Here is a 20,422-nt window from a genome sequence, read left to right on the forward strand (position 1 = left end):
CTGCCTGTTGTGGAGTAGAAGAAGTAGTTCAATCAGCACTGCAGCTTTGTTGTCGTCTTTTCACCCATTTCTGCACAACCGTGACTCGCCCCCTCTGCACAGGTGAGGGTCGCTGGCAGATATCAGAGGCTCTGAACACCTCTAAGACCTTCTACATCATTGAGGGACTCGAGCCCCACTCTGAGTACTCTGTGCGCTTCATTCTTTACAGCTGGTTTGATAACGCGAGTATATTTGAGGACGTTTTCATGACCAAAGGTGAGCAGGAGACAAACTTCAGCAGAAAGGGGAGTAGAAAAGTAGTAGTCCTCTCCCTCCTCCCTCAGAGTGTCCTTCACAGCGTCAGTCGAATTTAATTCACCACACCAGGAATTACATTTGTTCAGCGTTCCTTGCTTGATTAATTAGACAAGCCGGATTAGCTGTTTAATATTAATCCGAGAGCGTTCGAGCCGCGTCAGAGCGGCTTTATCGATGTAAACATTTAATCAGATGTTGGGATGAAAAGGCCAAGGCGAGTCAAAGTCACCGGGCTTCGCTCTCCGCAGGTCTCGCCAGCGTCCACACAGGAATATCCAGCCAGGGTTGGTTCATCGGCCTGATGAGCGCCATCGCTCTCCTCACACTCGTCGTCCTGATCGCCTGCTTCGTCAACAGGAACAAAGGCGGAAAGTATTCAGGTACGTGCTCCACTAACAGGCCCACCACCTGGTCTGAATACTAATACCTGCCCGCAGTGTCATTCTGTTTCCGATCTGAGGCTCATTTGTCTGGAAAAAATGATCCCAGAAGTCATTTCAGGAATAGGTTTTTGTCCCGCAGCCACAAAATGACTTTAATGCAAATGTCGACATGAAGGAGAGGAGCGTTTCTGCCTGTATGTTAAGCATTCCTGCTTCAGAAAACAAGCCAGAATGCAGATGATGCAGGAGCAGAGATGATGCGTTGCTATTGGGTTTTCTCATTGGCTTGCTGTAGATTCTACAATTAACGGTCACACTCAATAAAAAAAAAAGAAAGCTAATACAAGTTGATGCTTCAATTTCTATACCATGTTGTAGTTCTGCAGCATTTGGATCTTTCAGGTTTTGTTTTTTGTCAATAAAGCAGCAAAACGTTGATGTAGTTTGTGTAGCTGCGTTCACACCAGCTTAGGCAACATGCGTTCAAGCGACTACTTTTAATGAAAAGTCTATGTAAATGTGTAAATGCACAATCCTTGGATTCAAAACTTGCGTTTTCAGGCTCTACGTACAAAACATGCAGACGTCGAACATGCGATGAAAGTTAAAAAAGTTGAACTTTTACCTATCAGGGACTCGAAATTGATAGTTATGTATGGGTATTGTCTTTTTCAAAACACGGAAGTGCAAACTGTATGAAAATCGATCATGAAGAAGAAATGTAATCGCTGCAATTTTATATGAACCCATCCACAGATGCTGGAAAGCATCAGCAAAACTGAATACAACACTAGTGATTGACATGTCCACCGAAATCCCGTTTTTCTACGGTAATGGTAGGATGAAATCTGTCAAGTAGGATTACAGGTGGTTTATGGCAGTGAAACCACTCATTACACACTGTCAATACAGGGACCGCTATATACCTTGGTACCAGTACCAACTTGGTAACAACTTTCAGTACCCATCCCTACCTGGGACATCCAACCAAACAGTTCTTAATCCTCCGGTTTTCCAACTCTTCTGGAAAATTGTATGTCAAGTTCTGCCATTGGTTCATATTTCAGGTCTAAGGTGGAGTTGACGCTGATTTTCTTTCATTTTCTGCATAGTCAAAGAAAAAGAAGACCTCCACCCAGACGTGGAGTCCCAGGGAATAAATGACGACACTTTCTGCGAATACAGGTAACCCCCTCAACCCCTCACTGCAGCCCACAGGGTAGGTTCCTAACAGTAACTCCTCTTTGCCTTTTCTCTTCTCGCTTAAAAGACCTCCCAGAATCCTGGAGGTTCACGCAGAGTCTCATACCTCGTCTGCTGGCGACATTTGATGGACAGGGTAACTGAGCAGTGTGAACAGCGGTGGTTCATCCCCGCTGTTCACACATAAGCGTTGTCAGAGTAGTGCAGTCGTAGATTTAGATTCCGTGTCGTGTTTGTGAATGTGCCTCAAAGAAGAGAGCTGCCCTCCTGGAGAAAAGGCAGAACTTGTTCCCTTGGTGCTTCACTTCTCCTCGTGACTCAGATCTCCACAGTTGTGAGAAAGACGAAGCTGAATTATAAATTCAGCTGCATTTTGGAGAAAAAGTTTACATTTTTGTTGGTTTAAAGACTGTTGCAAGTCCAGAAAACGTTTTTCATGTTCTGTTTTTATGGCAGTTGCTTGCCATTTACAAAGGCAATTTACATTGACTCAGTAAAATATATTAAAGGTGATGCAGAACATCAAATCCAAAACATTTCATTAAAAACCCAACAGAAAAAGAAATGTTAACATTTTCTCTTTTAGCGTGTTATATCAAAATCTGAATTAGTTGTATGTATTTTTTTAAATTTCAAAGTAACTGTCAATACATAGAAAAGCACAGTATTTTTCACACTGAAGGGCCGACTTAAAAGCCTTAACTGATTTCCAAGAAGGACAATGCACTTTATAATCCATAGCACCCTTTTATATGGATACTTTCTAGTTGTAGTCACTGATGTCACAGTGATTTGAAGAGAGACACGGCACTGTTTGGTTGGCTGTTATTGTGAGTACGCTGACACGGCTAACGTGTCACATTTATCTATTTTGAGGTTTTTATAAGGCTAGCTGGCTGGCGGGAGAGCGGCAGCAGCAGGGAGTCAGGAAACCTCCCCCTTGCCACCTGCTTGGGTGTTTTTAATATTTTGTTTCATCAATCTCTTGTCTGTTTTTTGACGAACATGGACTTTTTTACTCCTAATAAGTGGCATGCTTACATGCTGCTCTTTTTTGGATATTTTCTACCGTTCGTGGGTCTGAAACGATTATTGTTCCCGCGATTCGCTCTTGTGGCCTGGCAATAACAAAATGCGTTATTATTGCCAATATTATTTTTCAACAGAGCTATGGTAACAAGATGGTTTCCCAGCTATAGGATCAATAATAGTCTATAAAGTTCTATCTTCATTTAGTTATAAATATATGAGCCTCGATATGCATGCACACTTTGTTGTGTCAATGTTACCGAACTCGATGTATATGCCTCTGACCCCATGATGTATTTTTGACAGCAACTTAATGGGAAATTCCGTATTCAAGACTAAGACGGATCATATTCAAAACAGACATGTTAAACGGAAAACTAAACTCTGTATTCATATATTTTTGCATACGTTTGTATATATATATTCTTGTCTTTTTGAGAGTTACCGTACCCCGTACAATTGGAATCCTTTTAAAATTTGATAAAAGATGACCGGAGAAGGTCTTTAAGCTTTTGAAAAATTGTAAAGAAAAAGCACATATTGAATCCTGCCGTTGTTTTTGGTGTTCTTTACAGGAAAAAAAAGCTAAATTTCTTGTTAGCTTCCCTCTTAAATTAGTCTATGGGAGTAAAATAAGAGTCACGAATCTTCAAGGCAACAGCTGTTACATTGAAGCTTCCCATCATCTGCTGTTTGTATTCTCAGTAATCCAATTAAAACCAAAGTGACACTAGCAAAAGCCTCAGAGAAAAAGGGCAGAATATATTTTCAGCAGTTCAATGTTTTTGTTTTCCATTGTTTGAGAGAACGGACGAAACTGTAAAGTCGGCGATCGTAGACACAGGGATCTTTCAGGAGAGGAGCCAGGCCGCTGGTGAAATGAGATGACCCTTAAAATACCCTTTGCCTCCTTGCCCCTCCCCCACCCCGCAGTGACAACGATGAGAAGCCCCTGAAGGGCAGCCAGCATTCGCTGAGCGGGGGGCTCAAGGCGGAGGACAGTGGGGACAGCCTGGTGGACTACGGTGACGACGACGCACAGTTCAACGAGGACGGCTCCTTCATTGGCGAGTATGCGGCGAAGAAGGAGAAAAGGGCATCGGCGGAAATCAAAGCGACGGCTCAAACTCCCGCGTGACGAGTTTGTCGTTTCTCCAGACAGAAAAGAAAAATAGACACTGAACGTAGTGGATCGTTGCCAACTGCCTCTCAGTTTATACAGCTCTTTTTGTCATATTTCAACACAGTGACCATTACTAAATACAGTGTATATATGATGTATATTCTACGTGCTGAGTGTCTTTTTTTATATATATATTATTGTTGCATTAAATGTAGAGTTTTCTGTGTTTGTTTCTCCATTGTTTTAGTTTTTATTTCTGTGTTTTGGTCGCACACAAGCGGCTTGGATTTTCCAACTTACAGACCTGTTTTATCTGACTCTCATTCTATGCCGATGACGGTTTACTTACTAATCTATTATTTTTCCAGTGGAAAAATAAGAGCCTTCATATATCACTGGGTTTACAGGAAGTGTTGGTTCCTAATTCTGTGCATCCATTGTTTACTCGTGAAAAAAAACGTTGAGATCTGATGGATCAGGGAAAAACTGTTGTCACTGAAACACCACATGGTGGACTTTAATATTCACATTTATTGCTGCAACAGTTTAATTGAAGATCTTTTTTAGTGTCAGTTCTGAAATGTAAAGTCTTTGCAGCAACTTAAAAAAAAGTTTTTTAAAAAATTGTTTCTGAATTTACTCGGTTTTCTGTAACGCTTCAATGAGAACATTTGCAAAAATGTCTAGAATTTTGTGAATATTTTCATCTTTGTTATAATGTACGTTTTTTCAAATTAAATCATTGAAAATGGCAGAAAAGTCATGATTGGCACATATCGCAAGAATTTAGAATGGCAAAAGTGTATATTTCATACAGTAATTTTCTTTTAAATTGTTTTAAAAACAAAACAGAGCTAGTTTTGCTGTCAAAAAAAAAAAAAAACACTTGGCACACTGCCTCCATCTAGTGTCAAGACTAAGAATTGCATCAAAATCAGTTGTCTTGCATCCCTGATAAAAAAATAAATAAATAAAAGACCTGGGTTAAATAACACTTTGCTTTTGTTCCTTTGGTCCTAATTTGAAAATCCCTGTTTAGATAATCCTAAAAAAATGTTTTTTCCTTTTCAAAACTTTTACATTTTAATATTAAAAAAAGAGCAAAGATGGGTTGTCAGATCATTTGTATGAGAATAGGAGCGTGGGATACCCTTTGGATGAATTTTGAAGCATGAAAGGATGAAAAAAAAAGTAGCGAGACGCCGTCAGACTAAACTAATCTTTGCACTTTCTTGGAGAAGCCATGCTGTATTTAAAATGGAAAGTGTTCTCTTTTTGTACCTTTGTTTATGAGACTTTCAAGGTCTTGGTTAGTTAGATGATGGTTAGCGTTTTCAGAACGCGACATATTCTCAAATTCTTACATTTACTTGTATGGCAGCGTAAGACCTTGAAGTTCTTCAGAACATCCGACCGGACGATTTTTCCTTTGAATGTACCGACACAGAAATCCAGGTCATTTTTTTTCTATGTAATGACTGACATGGCTGTGGCCGTTTGTGTTTGGTTAGATTTTCTGCAATCTACTGGAGTTGGCTAATTTTAAAGGTCAAAAGTACACAATGAATGAAAAAGTTTTGTAATCAGTGTGGGTTGAACTCTGACATCCTCTCTAAACGCTTTGATGTCAGCTGACAAAGCCGCTCTTCCTTTCGTCTAACAGCATCAATAAAAAAAAAGGATTTGTTAAGATTAGGTCTCTGCATGTTGCAAATGTTACCTTGTGTTTTATTTTATTTTTTAAATGTCATTAAATTGTTTTACTTTCTTATATTCTGCAGCTGTTTGTGCGTTTGCTTTGTTCCCGCCGCATGAGCGAAGGAAAAGCGCAGTCTTCATTTACTCTGGAGTTTTCCCCCCGTATGCCGAGTAACTTTTAAACAAATGTCAAAGTGGGGTCAAGTCTCCATCTGAGGCCGCAGCCGTGTTTGATCTGCGTGGCTGCCGGAGAGAATGATGAAAAATCCGGTCTGAAGGTTGAAAGAAGGGAGCGAAGAGTGGATCACAGCTGCTTCACTTTTTACCACATCAATCGGGGGTGGGGGAAGGGTAGCCTGCAGCACGACAAGACCACGGCTTCAACCTTCAGGTGTTTGTAATGGATCTACTGGCAGTAATGTCAACTGCCACATGTGCGAGCCACAAGCTAATTGAGATGTAGAATTTCTGGGTCTGTTAAGAGAAATAGGGGAAGATAAAACCACTGAATTGAAGAAGTCTAACACACCCTTCCCTTGTCTATTGTGGGAGTAACGTCGAAAAATAGCCTGCGATAGGTAATATCCACGAAGTAAGAGGCTGTCAAACACTAACTACATACTTTATATACTTTTCTCAGACAGACATGAACATTTTCACACTTTTCTCTTGCTTAAACAAGAGATAAATCAGGATTATCAAGAACACGTCAAGTAAGGGCCGACAAAGTGTGCATTATCAAAAATTAACGCACGGAGTGGAAACCTGAACTGTGCGTTAATTTCTGATATTGCACACTTCAGCGGGCCATTATCCCACTTATACCATGGTCGCTTACAAAAGAAATAAATATTCAGTTTTTTTGCACTTACTTCCCGTTATTTTTTCAGTTTAGATCAACTGCAGCGGCAAAGGAAAGCGATAGCTATGCTGATCGTCACAACGGGTTAAATAAAGCAATCAGTTCAGAGAGAAAGTTAACCTCTTACCGCTCGTTTTTGTCCAGATGATGAAGCTAAAATTTGTTTCAAAGAAGCCAATGCGTTGTCTGTTGTTGTTTGTAGCAAATACTGATACGCCTACAAAACACGACTTGTGCTGCAAAAAATACTGTACTTCCTATTTGGAACGTAAAGGTTGCTTTTCTCAGAATCCATTAGTATTACAGTTATTGCGTAAACAATTGAAGAGCTACTGTTTGAAAAATGCCAATACTGTGGCTAAAGTAAGGTTACCTTGGAGCAGCAAAAGACGTTATCACACATTATGATGCTTCCACCCCTGTGTTTCACTGAGAGAACTGCTCATATTTGGGCTAACAGTCCCCAAAGCTGCTTAAATTTTTGCATCCTGGCATAAAAACATTGATGAAAAATCTTAACAGTTTTCAATTAAACCTTTAAGTAAAAAATAAATAAGTAATACTTTTGCAAAAACCCTCTTGGTAAGATCCCTAGAACCAGAATTTTCTTTTTAGGTTGATTTTGGACAGACTTTGTTTTCTTTTAATAATCAGAAATGGGTGGAGAGCAGTTTCACAAACAAAGAAACATCAGCAAAAGCTTATGAGCAGTCTTCTTCCCGACTACCGGGTTTATTGTATTCACCTTATTTCATGGTTTTCCTTTCCTCACCGGGGGTTTAGGAGTCTTTACAGACGTGTCGCTTTCTTTTGAACACTACTGTCTCTGTCAGGTTTCTGGGTGGAAATGCAACCGGCGGATGTGGGATTGATCCTGACAGGTAAAAGGGGAATCCGGCTTCAGAGGCAGCTAAAGCTCCGCTCCCGAAGAGCGGCTGACTTTCCAGAGCAGTTACCAGACCCTTTGAAAAACACTCTGCCGTCTGGGACGTGTGAGCCACTGATCAGAACCCATCGCACTTCTGCTGGAAACGAACCCCCACCCCCATCCCCCCCGTCAGCCGCTCGCTTTGTATGAGAGCTTCATCCATCAGTCCTTGTTCTCTGCGAGCAGCGACTTTTTCTGGGAGGAGGCGGATGAGAGATGGAAGTGAAAAGAAAAAAAAGGGTGGTATAAACATGTTTTATCTTTTTCTTTTAGAGACCTGTAAACATTCTGTAGGTTTGTCAAAGAACTTCAGGACTCTAGAAGTGTCCGCCTGGTTTTGAATCAGTTTGAAAAGCTCAAAATAGGTGGACTGAATGACGATCACTCTAAATTCTGGATTTGAACCATTGCACTTACCAATATGTGATACTTTTTACACCTAGCATGTCCAAAGTGTGGCCCATGTGTCAAATGCACCCCCTTTTGCAAAAATATATTCAACATGGCTGCAAAAATTGCTCCATGCCCCGCTTAGCGCTGTTTATCCGATTAATGTGCCTTTGGGCTTCACAGGATACATGTTACAAACAAATATTGTCGTCAATGTTTGTGCTTGGTCCCATGTAAATACAAACCATGACCATGTATTTTTTTACCGAGTTGGTTTTTTTTTTTTTTGTTCCAATTCGAGCTGCACTATAGTAAGGCAGCAAGGGGCGCAGCTACGGGGGAGCCAAGGGAGGCAGCTGCTGCCCAGGCAAAAAGATTTGCCCCTTGTTTTTCAAAGGTTAGGAGTGACTTTTTGAGTCGTCAAGCACCCAGACTGTTTGAATCTGTTACAGCCTATTTCCAGGAACGAGGAGCTCATTCCAATTGATCTCCACATGAAACCGGCTAACTTGGACTTTCGAACAGATTATCTTATTTCAGGATCCGCCGGACGGGAAGGCGGGTGCAGTCGTCTGACTCCATCTCTGCTGAGGAGTCCCTTCAAATCTACTTTTTGGGTTCTGACAATATTATTAACACGGTCCAGAACGTTACTGATAAGGTGACACACATCACAACAGGAAAGTGAATGTGTTCAGAAAAAAACCAAAAACGTTGGGCGTGAAATGATGATGGAACCACTGCTTTGTTTTTCGACATAAAATCCAACAATTTCCTTGGAAAAGATAAAGTTCCGTCTCATTGGTAAGCTAATGATGGATCCCACAGGTCAGACAGGGAGCGGTTATAATGATGGTAGTCCTTTAAAATATTTACTGAATTACCATCTGCACTTTTATGGCTGATTTGCAGCCATTTTGTGACTCCAGACGACGTGAAAGATCAAATCCATCCTTTTATCGTCTCATGTTTGCTGAGCCAGCACGGCCAGCTTGTCGTCGTGAAGGAAAGTCTTTCATCACGAGCCGATAGGAATCCTTCATAGTGAGGCGTGTGTTCAGAGGGGGGGGGCTGCTGCCTTATTGATCAGATCGGATCTTTATAAGAGCAGCGCGTCTGGCAAGAAGGGATGATGGATTGAAACAGGAACACCGTTCTTCATCATCTCCTTTTCTGACTTCTGTGTGTAGTCAGCGAATGTGGACGAATGAACGCTGATGTTGCACCAGCTGTGACATTCCTTGTAAGAGGAAAAACAATGCGTAAAAGATGGAGAGCTTTAACACATTTTACTTCTCAGATCATTAAAATACTCTTCTGAAGCCTCATTTATAGAAGTTTCTACATAAAGAGAAGTTGGTGGAAATGTGTTCACCAAACGTGTCATATTTAGAAAAATGCAATATCTTTTATTGAATGTATTAATTGATATCTAAAGTAGGTTTTATATATTTTTGGATTGTGCAACTATTTTTTAAGCTTAAAATAAAGCAATCAAACCAAATCAAATGTGGAAAAAGATTTAATTGTGTGTGAAAAATTTTGATGTAAAAAAAAACCCAGAGCTTTTTACAAAAACACACTAATGAAACATTTGTGCGCTGATATTTGCATTTTATTGCTAGATTATTAATTATAGATTATTTCATTATTTATTATGTAATGAGACAGACTCAAGTCCATCCTTCTATCCGTCCGTTTCGGAACGCGCTGGATCCCTTTTAAAACACGGACACATGGAATATTTGGGTTGGGACGTCATTCACACGTCACTACCAAATCTGAGTCCCTGATTGGTCAAAGTTCCACCTGGTTTAACTCTTAACGCATTGAAGGCGTTGAGAGTTAAACGTTTTGTCTGTAGAACTCGAAAATGGTCGTAGAAATTTGCATAATTATGTGTAAATGCGAGATTTGAACTCGAAACCTGGAAGCGCTAATTTACATAGTTTTCATTAGAAGTAGTGGAGAATTGAACGTGGTAGGTGGATGGATGGATGGATGGATAGATGGATGGATGGATGGATGGATGGATAGATGGATGGATAGATGGTCATTGTCAGATCTTTAAAATGTAAAAGTGGTTCATTCATTAAATAAAAAAAAGTAAACTAGAAAGAGTCTCGGAGTTGAATGCTATATGGCTGAATGAAAATTAAACTTAAAGGCTAATAATTAACTAAAAAATAAAGTTGACCACAAAAAAAAGTCAGAATTGCACAATAACAAAAGACATTTTTGTGAAAAATGCCAGCGCCGGGTCTCAAACCAGTGAACTTCTGCACTCAGTATTCCTCATGTATTTCAATGGAGTCAAAAATCCTGGAATATCTTAAAAAGTTCAAGGATTTGAAGGACCAAAATTCATAGCTGGACTAAGCTGAAAGAGCTGAAGATTTTAATAGTCGAATGGTTAAAATAGCTAAGAAATGGTGGAAGAAACAGGAAAACTTCTTTATAGCATTGAACCAATAATCTGCAAATAATAAAAAGTTTTTCTAAATTTTACTACAAAATTTGCATTTTGAATTATTGACTGTTACTACTATTTTTTTTAATTGCTATAGATTGATCTGCATCTAATTCTGATGAGGAAAAACTAGAAACGGTGATACTTTGGCAGAAAAGAATGGAGGTAAAGACAAAGGTAAAGTTTTTTCCTTTTGTTTGTTTCAACATCTCTGCGGGTGACTGCGCTGTTGCACACAGGGAAGCAGCTCGGCCTGCTGGCAGGGATGTTATGGCGTTCGGCCAGCTTCACACCTTTAACACCTGTCCAATTGCAAGCTGCGCGGAACTGAAGTTGCCTTCAGAATTAAGGAAAGGAGAAAAAAAAGAAACCGTGGGGTGGAGGGGAACAGATGGCAGCACAAACACTGCACACCTACGCCGCATTTCAATGCACAGAAGATCAAAAGTCTCAAACGACTTATTGTTTGTTAAAAGACAAAGAATTTGAAGTGAACCGTGAATTTTCTTGGTTCTTTGCACCATAAGTTGTTGAATGGAGCCTCGTCAAATCATAAATACTTTTCTATACTCTTTGTTCTTATTGACGTGTTTTCTTTTCTGCTTTTTTGTTTAAAAGAAATGTTTTTTAATGTTGTTTAACTGCTTGATGCTGATAACCTAAATCAGGTGTGTTCGGTCAGTCAGGATGTGAAATCACTTGAATCAGCTAATCAACAGCAAGCAGTCCAGGGAGAGCTGGAAAACGGCAGGGTTGAGCCTCTTGAGGACCGGGGTTGGCCACCCCTGGCCTAAGCTCTTGTCTCATCCGTTTGAGTGGAGATTTGAAGGAGAAAGTTTTGTCCTCAGCTGAAATTTACCAACAGGTTTATGTGACCCACATATAAGAATGAACAATTTACCAAGTAATCCTTTTGTATTGAGAATAAACAGTTGTAATGTATAATCATATCAAAAATGTGTTGTTTTCTAAGGGGCCTTCTCTTTAAAGAGACTTTAAAACTTTTAGGATTTTATGATCAGAAAAAAAAGCATAAATAAAAAAAAAAGATGAGCCAAAATAAGCAGATGGTAAACAGAAAAATTTATTTTTGTTTCTAAATTCTGTACTTTTTCCTGTTTCAGCAAAGTTTTCAGGTCAAAGGTTGTAAAACTTTGAGTTTCCACAGCTTGATTGCTGGGGCTTTGTTCATTTGAAACTGGAAAATCTATCATTTATTGACAAAATAATCTTCATTTCATTTGTGACGAAGCGGAAACACAAACTATTTGATCTTTTTGAGGAAGTTGAAAAACGTTAAATGAAGATTTAAACATAGATGTCAAATTATCTGTGTATGTTGAGAATTCTTAGAAAACTGTAAATGGCACACAGACCAGTGTAAACGCAGCTGTTTTTGTCCAAAGGAAATTCAATTGAGGATTTAAAATCCAGTTCTGCACATTTTCTGATCTTCTCATCAATCAAATTGCTTCTAATTAAAACCGGACTCATCGCCTCTAAAGTTTTCCACCGAACATGATGTCATCAAATTAGTTTGTCTTCAAAAACCTTGTGCGATCCTAATTTGTGGTTCATTTTTGGTGGCAGCAGCTTGAATGCCCACAATTCCAGAGTAATTAACCAACATCTTTTTTTACCTCGTCCCAGATGTTCCGCGCTCATTCGTTCTCTTCAGACGAATCTGTTACTTTCACACTTTCATCTAATTCCTGCCACAACGCCTTTGCTTTTTTAGCACCTGGCGACATTTTCTCTGTCCTCGCATTTATGCCTCTGCCAACACCTTTAATCGCTGCATCGGGTACGGGAGTTTAAAAAAACAGGGGAAAGTTTGATTTAGGAGTTGGAGCTTGGTCCGTTTCCAAGGAAAATTAGCATTAAAAGAAACAACGGAACGGCACCCTAACAAAAAAAAAGGAAAATAAATAAACAAAAAGACAATTACAGCGAGCAAATTTGATCCCATGGGTTCTCTAGGATTAAAAAAGGGACATACAATACAGACCAAAAGTTTGGACACACTTTTCTATTGATTTGAATGAGAAGGTGTGTCCAAACTTTTGGTCTGTACTGGATGTTTGTTTATAACAAAATAAGTAAATGTGTGCTTTGAGCATCTGGAAAAGCGCAGAAAAATCCAATCCATTATATTATTATTATTATCCACTAAAATCCTTTTTCTAATACCCCCTGTTGATGGTGTACAGAAAGAGTGCAAATATAGACAGAAATTGAGCAAGCAAGGTCAATATTTATTTCCCCTACGAGAATGAAGTACTTGAGAAGCAGGAGATAAACGTTCAGATTTGAATGTCAACTTTATCCTGATAATTACAAGTTGTTTTAAATGTCCTAGACAAAAGATCAGTTCCAAATGAAACGGGGGGGTCATCTTTTCAAATACAAAGAATTTGAGGCAAAGCAGGCAACAGTGGGTGCGTCCGCATAAGCTTCAGCAGTGGGGGTGACAAGAGAATAGAATAGAATTTCTTTATGTAGCACTTTCCCAAGAAAAAAATCACAAAGTGCTTTACAAAAGGAGCATACAATCATATCAAAACACAAAAAAGTAATAGAATACAATAATAAAACAAACACAGTAAAACGTAGCCAAACAAAAATAAAATCAACTAAAACCTCTCCTGAATAAAAACGTCTTGACCTGAGATTTAAAAAAGTCAATCTGATGCAACGACGATGGGAGGGAGTTCCAAAGAGGAGGCTTGAAATGAGAGATCCCCTCTAGTCTTGATGTGGGTTTTTGGAATGCTTCAAAGATTTTGGTTGGAAGACCTCAAGGATCGGGCCAAAGAGTATGGGCTTAAAAGGTCAGATATGTACGTCGGAGCTTGACAAGGCTCTGAAAAAAGTATAAGTAGAATTTTAAAATCAATTCTAAATTTGACTGGTAACCAATGTAGGAGGAGTGATGTGTGTCCGTTTACTGGTTCCTGTTAAAAGCTTTGCTGCAGAGATTTGGGCAAGTCGAAGGCGGTTGAGGAAACGTTTGTTAAAACAGGTAAAAAGAGAGTTGCAGTAATCTAAACGAGAAGAAATAGAAGCATGGATAATTGTTTCCAGGTCAGATCGGGACAAAATATTTTATAATTTGCCACGTTGCTAAGATGATAAAAACAGTTTTTTAATATCGATTTTGAGTGACCTTCCAGGGACATGGACCTGTGAAACAACATCCCAAGATTTCTGAACCTTGACTGGACAGAAGAGCTCAGAGACCCAAGGTGTTGTCTGATGGAAGGGATTTTATGTTCTGGGGCACAAATCAGCGTCTCGGTTTTCTGGGTATTTAAGACTAAATGATTATTGTTCAGCCATGTTTTAGTGCTTGTCAAGCAATTCAACAAATTTTGTAGTTTGTAGAAATAAATTTTGGGAAAGAACAGTAGAGCTGGATATCGTCTGCATAGAAATGATATGAAATGTAGCTGAACTTCATGGAATGCTGGGAGTAGCATACAGCATGTAAGTGCCAGTAGTTGCACGTTTTACAGTCAATCGTTTAACCAAGCAAGTTGAGGTCTACTGTGATCACATCTTATAAAGTTCACATGCAGTGAAGTGCATTGCTGTGAGGTCCAAGATATCTGTGTGTAGGTCTTGGGTGAAAACTTTGAATAAATGCAAGAACTACACTGAGTGACCCCTCTCGCATTCTAAACAGGAAGTACCCGCTGGTTACAGGAAGCCAAAATCCTGTAGACTTCTAAAGAGGGACAAACAGCTATTACTCAGTCATTCTATTTGTCAGAGTAATTATTTATGCTCTGATACCTTTTTTATTTACCATGTTCTTGCAAATGTAACTTTTTTTAATGATTTTTTTTCTGTAGTTCAGGTTATTCAAGTTATTAACTGATCAATCAGATGCCTCCATAAAAAGTATGTGGTCTTATGTTGAAAGCTTGACACGTTTGATAGAGAGATTCTCCTGAGCCCACTTTAAAGTGGAAAGGATGTGTACTTCAAATAAACTTACTCCTAATTTGGCAAGAGTGGTTGCTATAGAAATATTGACTCAGACCGACTCGGACCAATCATTGGTTACTGACATCGCCTGGCTCCAACATGGCGATGTCCATATCATGTAAATATGCCAACTGAATTGTCTCTCTTTTGTTGAAACCCAAAGCGCGTAATTTTCTATGGGAGACGTCACACTCACTTGGTCCAGTTTTTATACACAGTTGATGGGTGGCAGTGATGCAGGTGAGTCAGGACTGATTGTAGCCTAAGCAACAAATATTGACATTGCTTATTGTCCTGAAATCCAATCTGCCCACAGGTCATCCAATCTGCCCAATCCTGGTCCTTGAGATCACCCTGCCTGTTTTCCAGTTCTCTTCACTGCTCTCTGATGATTGGCTCACTCAGGTGTCTACTTATTGTGATTGACTGAACACACCTGATCCAGGAAATCAGCAGCAAGAGGTGCAGGGAGAACAGGTGATGTGGTAGATTTCGAGGATAAATAAGAATTAGGCAGCCCTGATCTGGATCGATTGTCTTTCAGAGTAATTTGATGTTTCCGCACTCTTTTCCGATGACTCAGCACAACTGTTGTCTGATGACTCAGCACTTCATTTTCAAGAAAGGTGTAGCTGGAGACGAACTAACCATAGACTTTCACATGCTGACTAAAATGTTGATTCTCCTCTATTAATGAAAGAAAAACCCACTATGGTCGCTGTACCTCAAACCTGACAAAAGGTGTGTAGTGTATAGGATGGTGATTAGGGTTCTAGGGAGTTCAGTGTATAGGTATGTGGGGTGTATGGTGTATAGGGTGGTGTACAGTGTCATGTATAGGGTGTGTAGTGCATAGGGTAATGTGTAGGGTCGTAGGTTGTGTAGTGAACAAGGTCATCTGTTGGGTCACTGGGTTTATAGTGTATAGGGTGGTGTGTAGGATTGTAGAGTGTGTAGTGTATAGGGTGGTGTGTAGGGTTGTAAGGAGTTCAGTATGTAGGCTTTGTAGTGTCATGGGGTGTGCAGTACATAGAGTGGTTTGTAGGGTATGTAATGAATTGGGTCATGCATAGGGTTGTGTGTACTGTGTAGGTTGGTGTGTAGTGTATTGGGTTATAGGGTTACCAGGTTGTGAATAGGATCGTAGGGTGTGTAGTGTACAGTATTGTTTACAGGGTGTGTATTGCATAGAATCATGTGTAGAGTCGCAGGGAGTTTAATATAGGGTCGTAAGGTGTATAGTGTATAAGGTGGTGTTTAGGGTCGAAAGGAGTTCAGTATGTATGGTCGTGAGGTGTGTAGTATATAGGGTCTTTTATAAAAAGACTATATATATTTTGTGTTTACCACTGTCGGACAGTCATCCGATACATTTAACAACATATTGTACTAAATATGTATATAAACAGTACGTGAAAACCAACTGAACTTGTGCAACAAAGTTCAATGGCTTGAATATATGATAATGGAGCCTCACCGTCAAAGGGACAATTTATGCATAATAAAAGATCCATAGATTGTAGTAAAAAAAGAAAAAAAAGCTATGGACCTGATTAACTACAGATGGTGTCTGTAAAAACAGCTGTGAACTTGACACTAGGTTCACACAGGTTTCACATGATGTTCTGACTGTAAATCAAATAATTCATAAGATTGATAAAACGATACAAGCCACTATGCTTGTTCCAATGTTGCGTTTTTAACCTGGATGTCTTTTCTGTGCATAGCCCCCTCTTCTACACCCCTCCTGCACTCTTCTTCTTTTTCAAAGGCCTGGGTGCGGCCCTGTTGGACAGTTTTACCCTCACTGGGACCCGATCTTCGTTTCTCTCCGTCATGAGTATAAAAACAGCCTGAGCAGATATCGAGCTTTTGCTGCAACAGCCAGAGTGTCCCGCCTTAGCGCTCGCAGACAAAACAACATGCAGCTTGCCGTGAAAATGAGGTCAACGAAAGGCTGCAGAATGTTTCATTTGCTCCAGCAGCATTTATTTTCTATTCTTCATCGCATCAATTGAAGTTACAGTCCAAAGCGCCGGCTAATTCTTCCTTAAAATACTGCACCTGTTATCTATTGTGGAATCATTCTCATCTGGTCACCCACAAATTGCCTTGTTTTGTGTTCAAACCCACAATCAACTCATACCTTAACCCTTGTGCTATCTTAGATGACCCCACCCTTACTTTGACGTGTTCTCCCTACCATGACAAAGGTGGATAAAGGTGGAAAGATTTACCATGTCCCCCAGTGAAGATCACAAATCATTGAAGAAAAAAGGTTCAGCCCACCATCTAGTGGGTCTAGATGACCCAACTCCCAATGTTTAAGTGACTAGGATAGCACAAGGGTTAAAATCTACATAATGGAACCCAATGCCTTTCTGCTTACTCTCAGCATTAAAGGGGTTGGATTGGGGGTGACTGCAGCTCACTGCTCTCCCAGGAGAAAAGTCAACTGCAGAGAATGCTTCACACATAAAGTTGTGTAGCATTCACGAGGACTTGAATTAACTTACTCAATTTGTATTCAGCTCTCTTCTCAGAGCAAGAAGACCGTGGTTCGAATCCTAGTTGGGACCTTTCAGTGTAGAGTTTGCATACTTTCTTTGTGCATGTAAGGGTTTTATCGGGGCACTCGGGGTATTCTTCTCAGAGACCAAAAACATGCTTCAAAAGTTAAGCCTTAGTCACATGCACTTGTACAGGGGTTGACCATTTTTTGGGTTGTCCGGGCACGTGGAGGCTCATCACATCTTAAGGTGAGCGCAGTTCTGTTCCCCTGAAGCTCATGTAGCCACAGTAAGTGCCACCACGAAAATGGAATGGTTGATTATCTGGTATGTGCTAAGTGTATCGTGAAGTATTTGTAAGAAAAATAGAAGTTAGTGTTAATGTGTAGGTGGTACATGTGTCTGTAGGATATCCACACAAACTACGCTCTGATTGTCTAATTACCGAAATTTGCGCTAATCACACAAAAAGCACCATTGGAGCCCCTAGTGGAGTTTTCAAGGTTTGGGGGGTGTCGAAAAAAAAGGAAAAATTCATACAACAATACCTGTGATTCGCTTACTCCACCCTTACTTACTCTTGCTTGTAAAGTATTAGCCATGTCCTCTTGCCAGCATCATGCCTGTGGTAAAAAAAATGTGCATTAACATTTACGGTCTAAAGACTAATCGAGTGGTCTACAACTTTTATACTTCTTGCAGGTGGAGGTGTAGGGTTATGCATTTTTCACCAACAAACAGCCTGTATCCATGAGTAAGGACATTTGTGACCAAAGCCTTAACTGGTGACTCTAAACCGAGGGTGTCAGAATCCAGGCCTTGAGGCCGCATGTTTTCCAACTAACCCGCCATATTGAAGTTCCTCATTGGCAAAACAGACCTGATCCATTAGTAGCTGATAAGTCAGGATTTCTGAAAAACCATCAGGATTCTTGGCCTCCAAGGCCTAAAGTTTGACACCCCTGGTCTAAACTGTCACATAGGTGTGGATGTGTGTGTGATTATGAAGCTCTGCAACAGCATGGCGAACCATCCAGGGTGTGTTCCGCCTTCTCCCAACAATGGCTTGGATAGGCTCCAACAACCCCAGGATCCTGAAAGGAAAGAAGCAGGTTTGGAAAAATGGACGGATGGACTTTTTCCTCTGGTTTTTATCTTAATTTTACTTCCCCTATTCCACAGTAATTTCTATGTCTCAAAATTTACTTTTGTTTCAATTATTTACAAAAGCCGTAATCAAAAGTGGGATATAGAAAGTCTCGGCCTCTACTGTTTCCACAAACATCTCCGCTGGCTGACTGAGGAGAAGTGTTTGCAATGTAGTTTCATTGAATTAGAGATGTTTGGGGTTTTTTTATGTGTGATTTCAGAGGTTAGGAATGCCCACACTGGGGCAAGACGGCAGCTTTATTCAGTTTTTGGTTATTTCACTCAAATGTTTTTTATCATCGCCTTCTTTTTTTGATGAATGAAAGTGCAGCTTTAGCTGCACGGGCTCCTGTGCGCCGCAGCTCCGGCGCTGTGACAAATGACTGGAGACCCAGTGGCTGCAAACACAGTAAACAAGGCTGGAGCTGCCACCGCCGTTCCGCCGAGCTTGCTCCGACTCATTTATCTCCTTTGGTGGTTTGATGACACCATGCTGCAAACACAATGAAGATGGGCACGGCAGTTCATACTGTACACCCCCTGACTCCATGCTTCTCTCTGTGTTTATATGCCTCATCCCTGAACCGCGGCACTTCCTCGCCTCAACACCAGCATCACCATAAATCCTGCGAGAATGAGTCATTTCTGTTTTTGCCGCTCCTCCATCCCACGTTCTCCTCAAACCTGCCGCTAAAGTAATGACATTTTCTTTAAATACAGACAGTTTATTATCGTCTTGTTTCTGCCACCCAGATATTTGTCAGGGAAAACATGCCTTAATATCAACATTTACAAGTCAAATGGTTCTACTTTATTTTCCTTTGCCGGCTTTTGTATTCCTTCATTTGAAATGACGTTTTTGATCTAAAGAGATGTGAAAAAATACCCAGCACGTTTGCAGAAAGGCTGTGCCGGAGGCGAGCAGGAACAGTTTGTGCAAACCAAGAAATATCTTTTTAAAGCAAAGAGTAAAAGTTTGCCAATTTTTTTTTCCAACCTAACTGTTAGGAATAAACAATTGTGATGTAATTCCCAACTGTCGGATGAAGATTTGAATATGTTATTTTTTAACCATTTTGCTTATAAAAAAGTAACAGAGTTATCAGAAGGGTCTTAAACTTTTCTGTATTTATTTAAGTGAGATATTGAAGACGAGCGCCGATGAAAATTGTGTTTTTTACATGTTCTCGTCACAGTTTTCTGACGATGAAGTCCATTTCCCAAAAAAAAGGCTCAAAAAGCATTTTTGAGTATTTCTTTTTTCAAATTGCTGTACATCAGGAGCAGACAGAAAAATGCAATTTGCAAAAGAGTTTATTGATTTATCTTTTGGCTCCCTGATCTGCTCCATCCTGATGCATCCACTTGTAGATGACTAGATCCACGTACGTCTTCATTTTCCCCGTCTGAGCTAGAATCTGGCTCAAAACTGTACAACTGGATTGCTCCAATATTTCTCGCCATTCTTGATGGTCCAGCTATGTTAGGTTTGGGGTATGAAGGACTGTAAGCTACCAGGTGAGCGTGTAAACAGTTATGGATGACGGGAAGGGAGGTGGGGTTGCTATTTGACATCAGTCCCGCTCACAACTCAGAGGAGGATTTCTAATGAACTTCTTCTGTTCTGCTTGAACTGCCTGCTTTTTTGGTTTGCCTAACAAAGGGAAAAAAACAATCTTACCAAAAATGTTTACATCATATGTGTGTCATCCTAGATAGCTCCTTATCTTTTCAGTCCCACATCAATAACATTACTCGGTTAGCCCATTTCCATTTATGTAACATTAATCATCTGCGCCTCTCCCTCACTGTCCTCTCTGCTTCTATCCTGGTCCACAGTCTGGTCACTTCCTGTCTAGACTACTGTAATTCTCTTTGGTCTCCCCCAAAAAACCCTCAATAAGCTTCAATCGGTCCAGAACTCAGCTGCCCGCATCATCTCCAGAACCCCCTCCTTCAGTCATATCACCCCGGTTCTCTACCAGCTGCACTGGCTTCCCATAACCTTCAGAATCCAATTCAAACTCCTCCTGTTCACCTTTAAGCCCCTCCATGACCTGGCCCCTCCTTATCTCTCCGACTTCATCCATATTAAAACCCCCTCTCGTTCTCCTCGGTCGTCCTCCTCTGTTCAGCTCTCTTCCTCCTGCCAGACTTGTCACCATGGGAAGCAGAGCCTTCAGCTGCTCGGCTCCCAAACTCTGGAATTCCCTCCCTCCTGATCTCCGTTACATAGACTCTCTTCCAACTTTCAAATCCAAACTCAAAGATCACCTGTTTCTGTCTGCCTTCCCATCCTGATTCACTTTTGATTTTTCTTTTATGTTTATTGTGCTTTCAATGTTTATTTTTAATCTTTGTCTGTACAGTGTCCTTGGGTTTCATGA

General features: G+C 40.3%; 1 protein-coding gene across 17 annotated transcripts in view; it reads left to right on the forward strand.

Annotated features, from left to right (window-relative positions):
- The window catches only part of chl1b (cell adhesion molecule L1-like b), a 210,975-nt gene that overhangs the window by 89,374 nt on the left and 101,179 nt on the right, over nucleotides 1-20,422 (forward strand). For 10 of the 17 annotated variants that reach the window (XM_023955097.2, XM_023955098.2, XM_078947523.1 and 7 more), the window contains 3 exons: nucleotides 549-680; nucleotides 1,796-1,868; nucleotides 3,849-5,818. In XM_023955097.2, coding sequence (XP_023810865.1) covers nucleotides 549-680; nucleotides 1,796-1,868; nucleotides 3,849-4,053 — 410 coding nt within the window. In that variant the 3' untranslated portion in view covers nucleotides 4,054-5,818. Of the gene's footprint in view, nucleotides 1-102; nucleotides 518-548; nucleotides 681-1,795; nucleotides 1,869-1,953; nucleotides 2,023-3,848; nucleotides 5,819-20,422 lie in introns of those variants that run through there. The other 7 variants (XM_078947529.1, XM_078947533.1, XM_078947534.1 and 4 more) reach the window with 3 other exon arrangements.

Source organism: Oryzias latipes, chromosome 5 (genome assembly GCF_053564925.1).
Source record: "Oryzias latipes strain Hd-rR chromosome 5, Olatipes_Hd-rR_3.1".
In the NCBI taxonomy this organism is placed as follows: Eukaryota; Metazoa; Chordata; class Actinopteri; order Beloniformes; family Adrianichthyidae; genus Oryzias; species Oryzias latipes.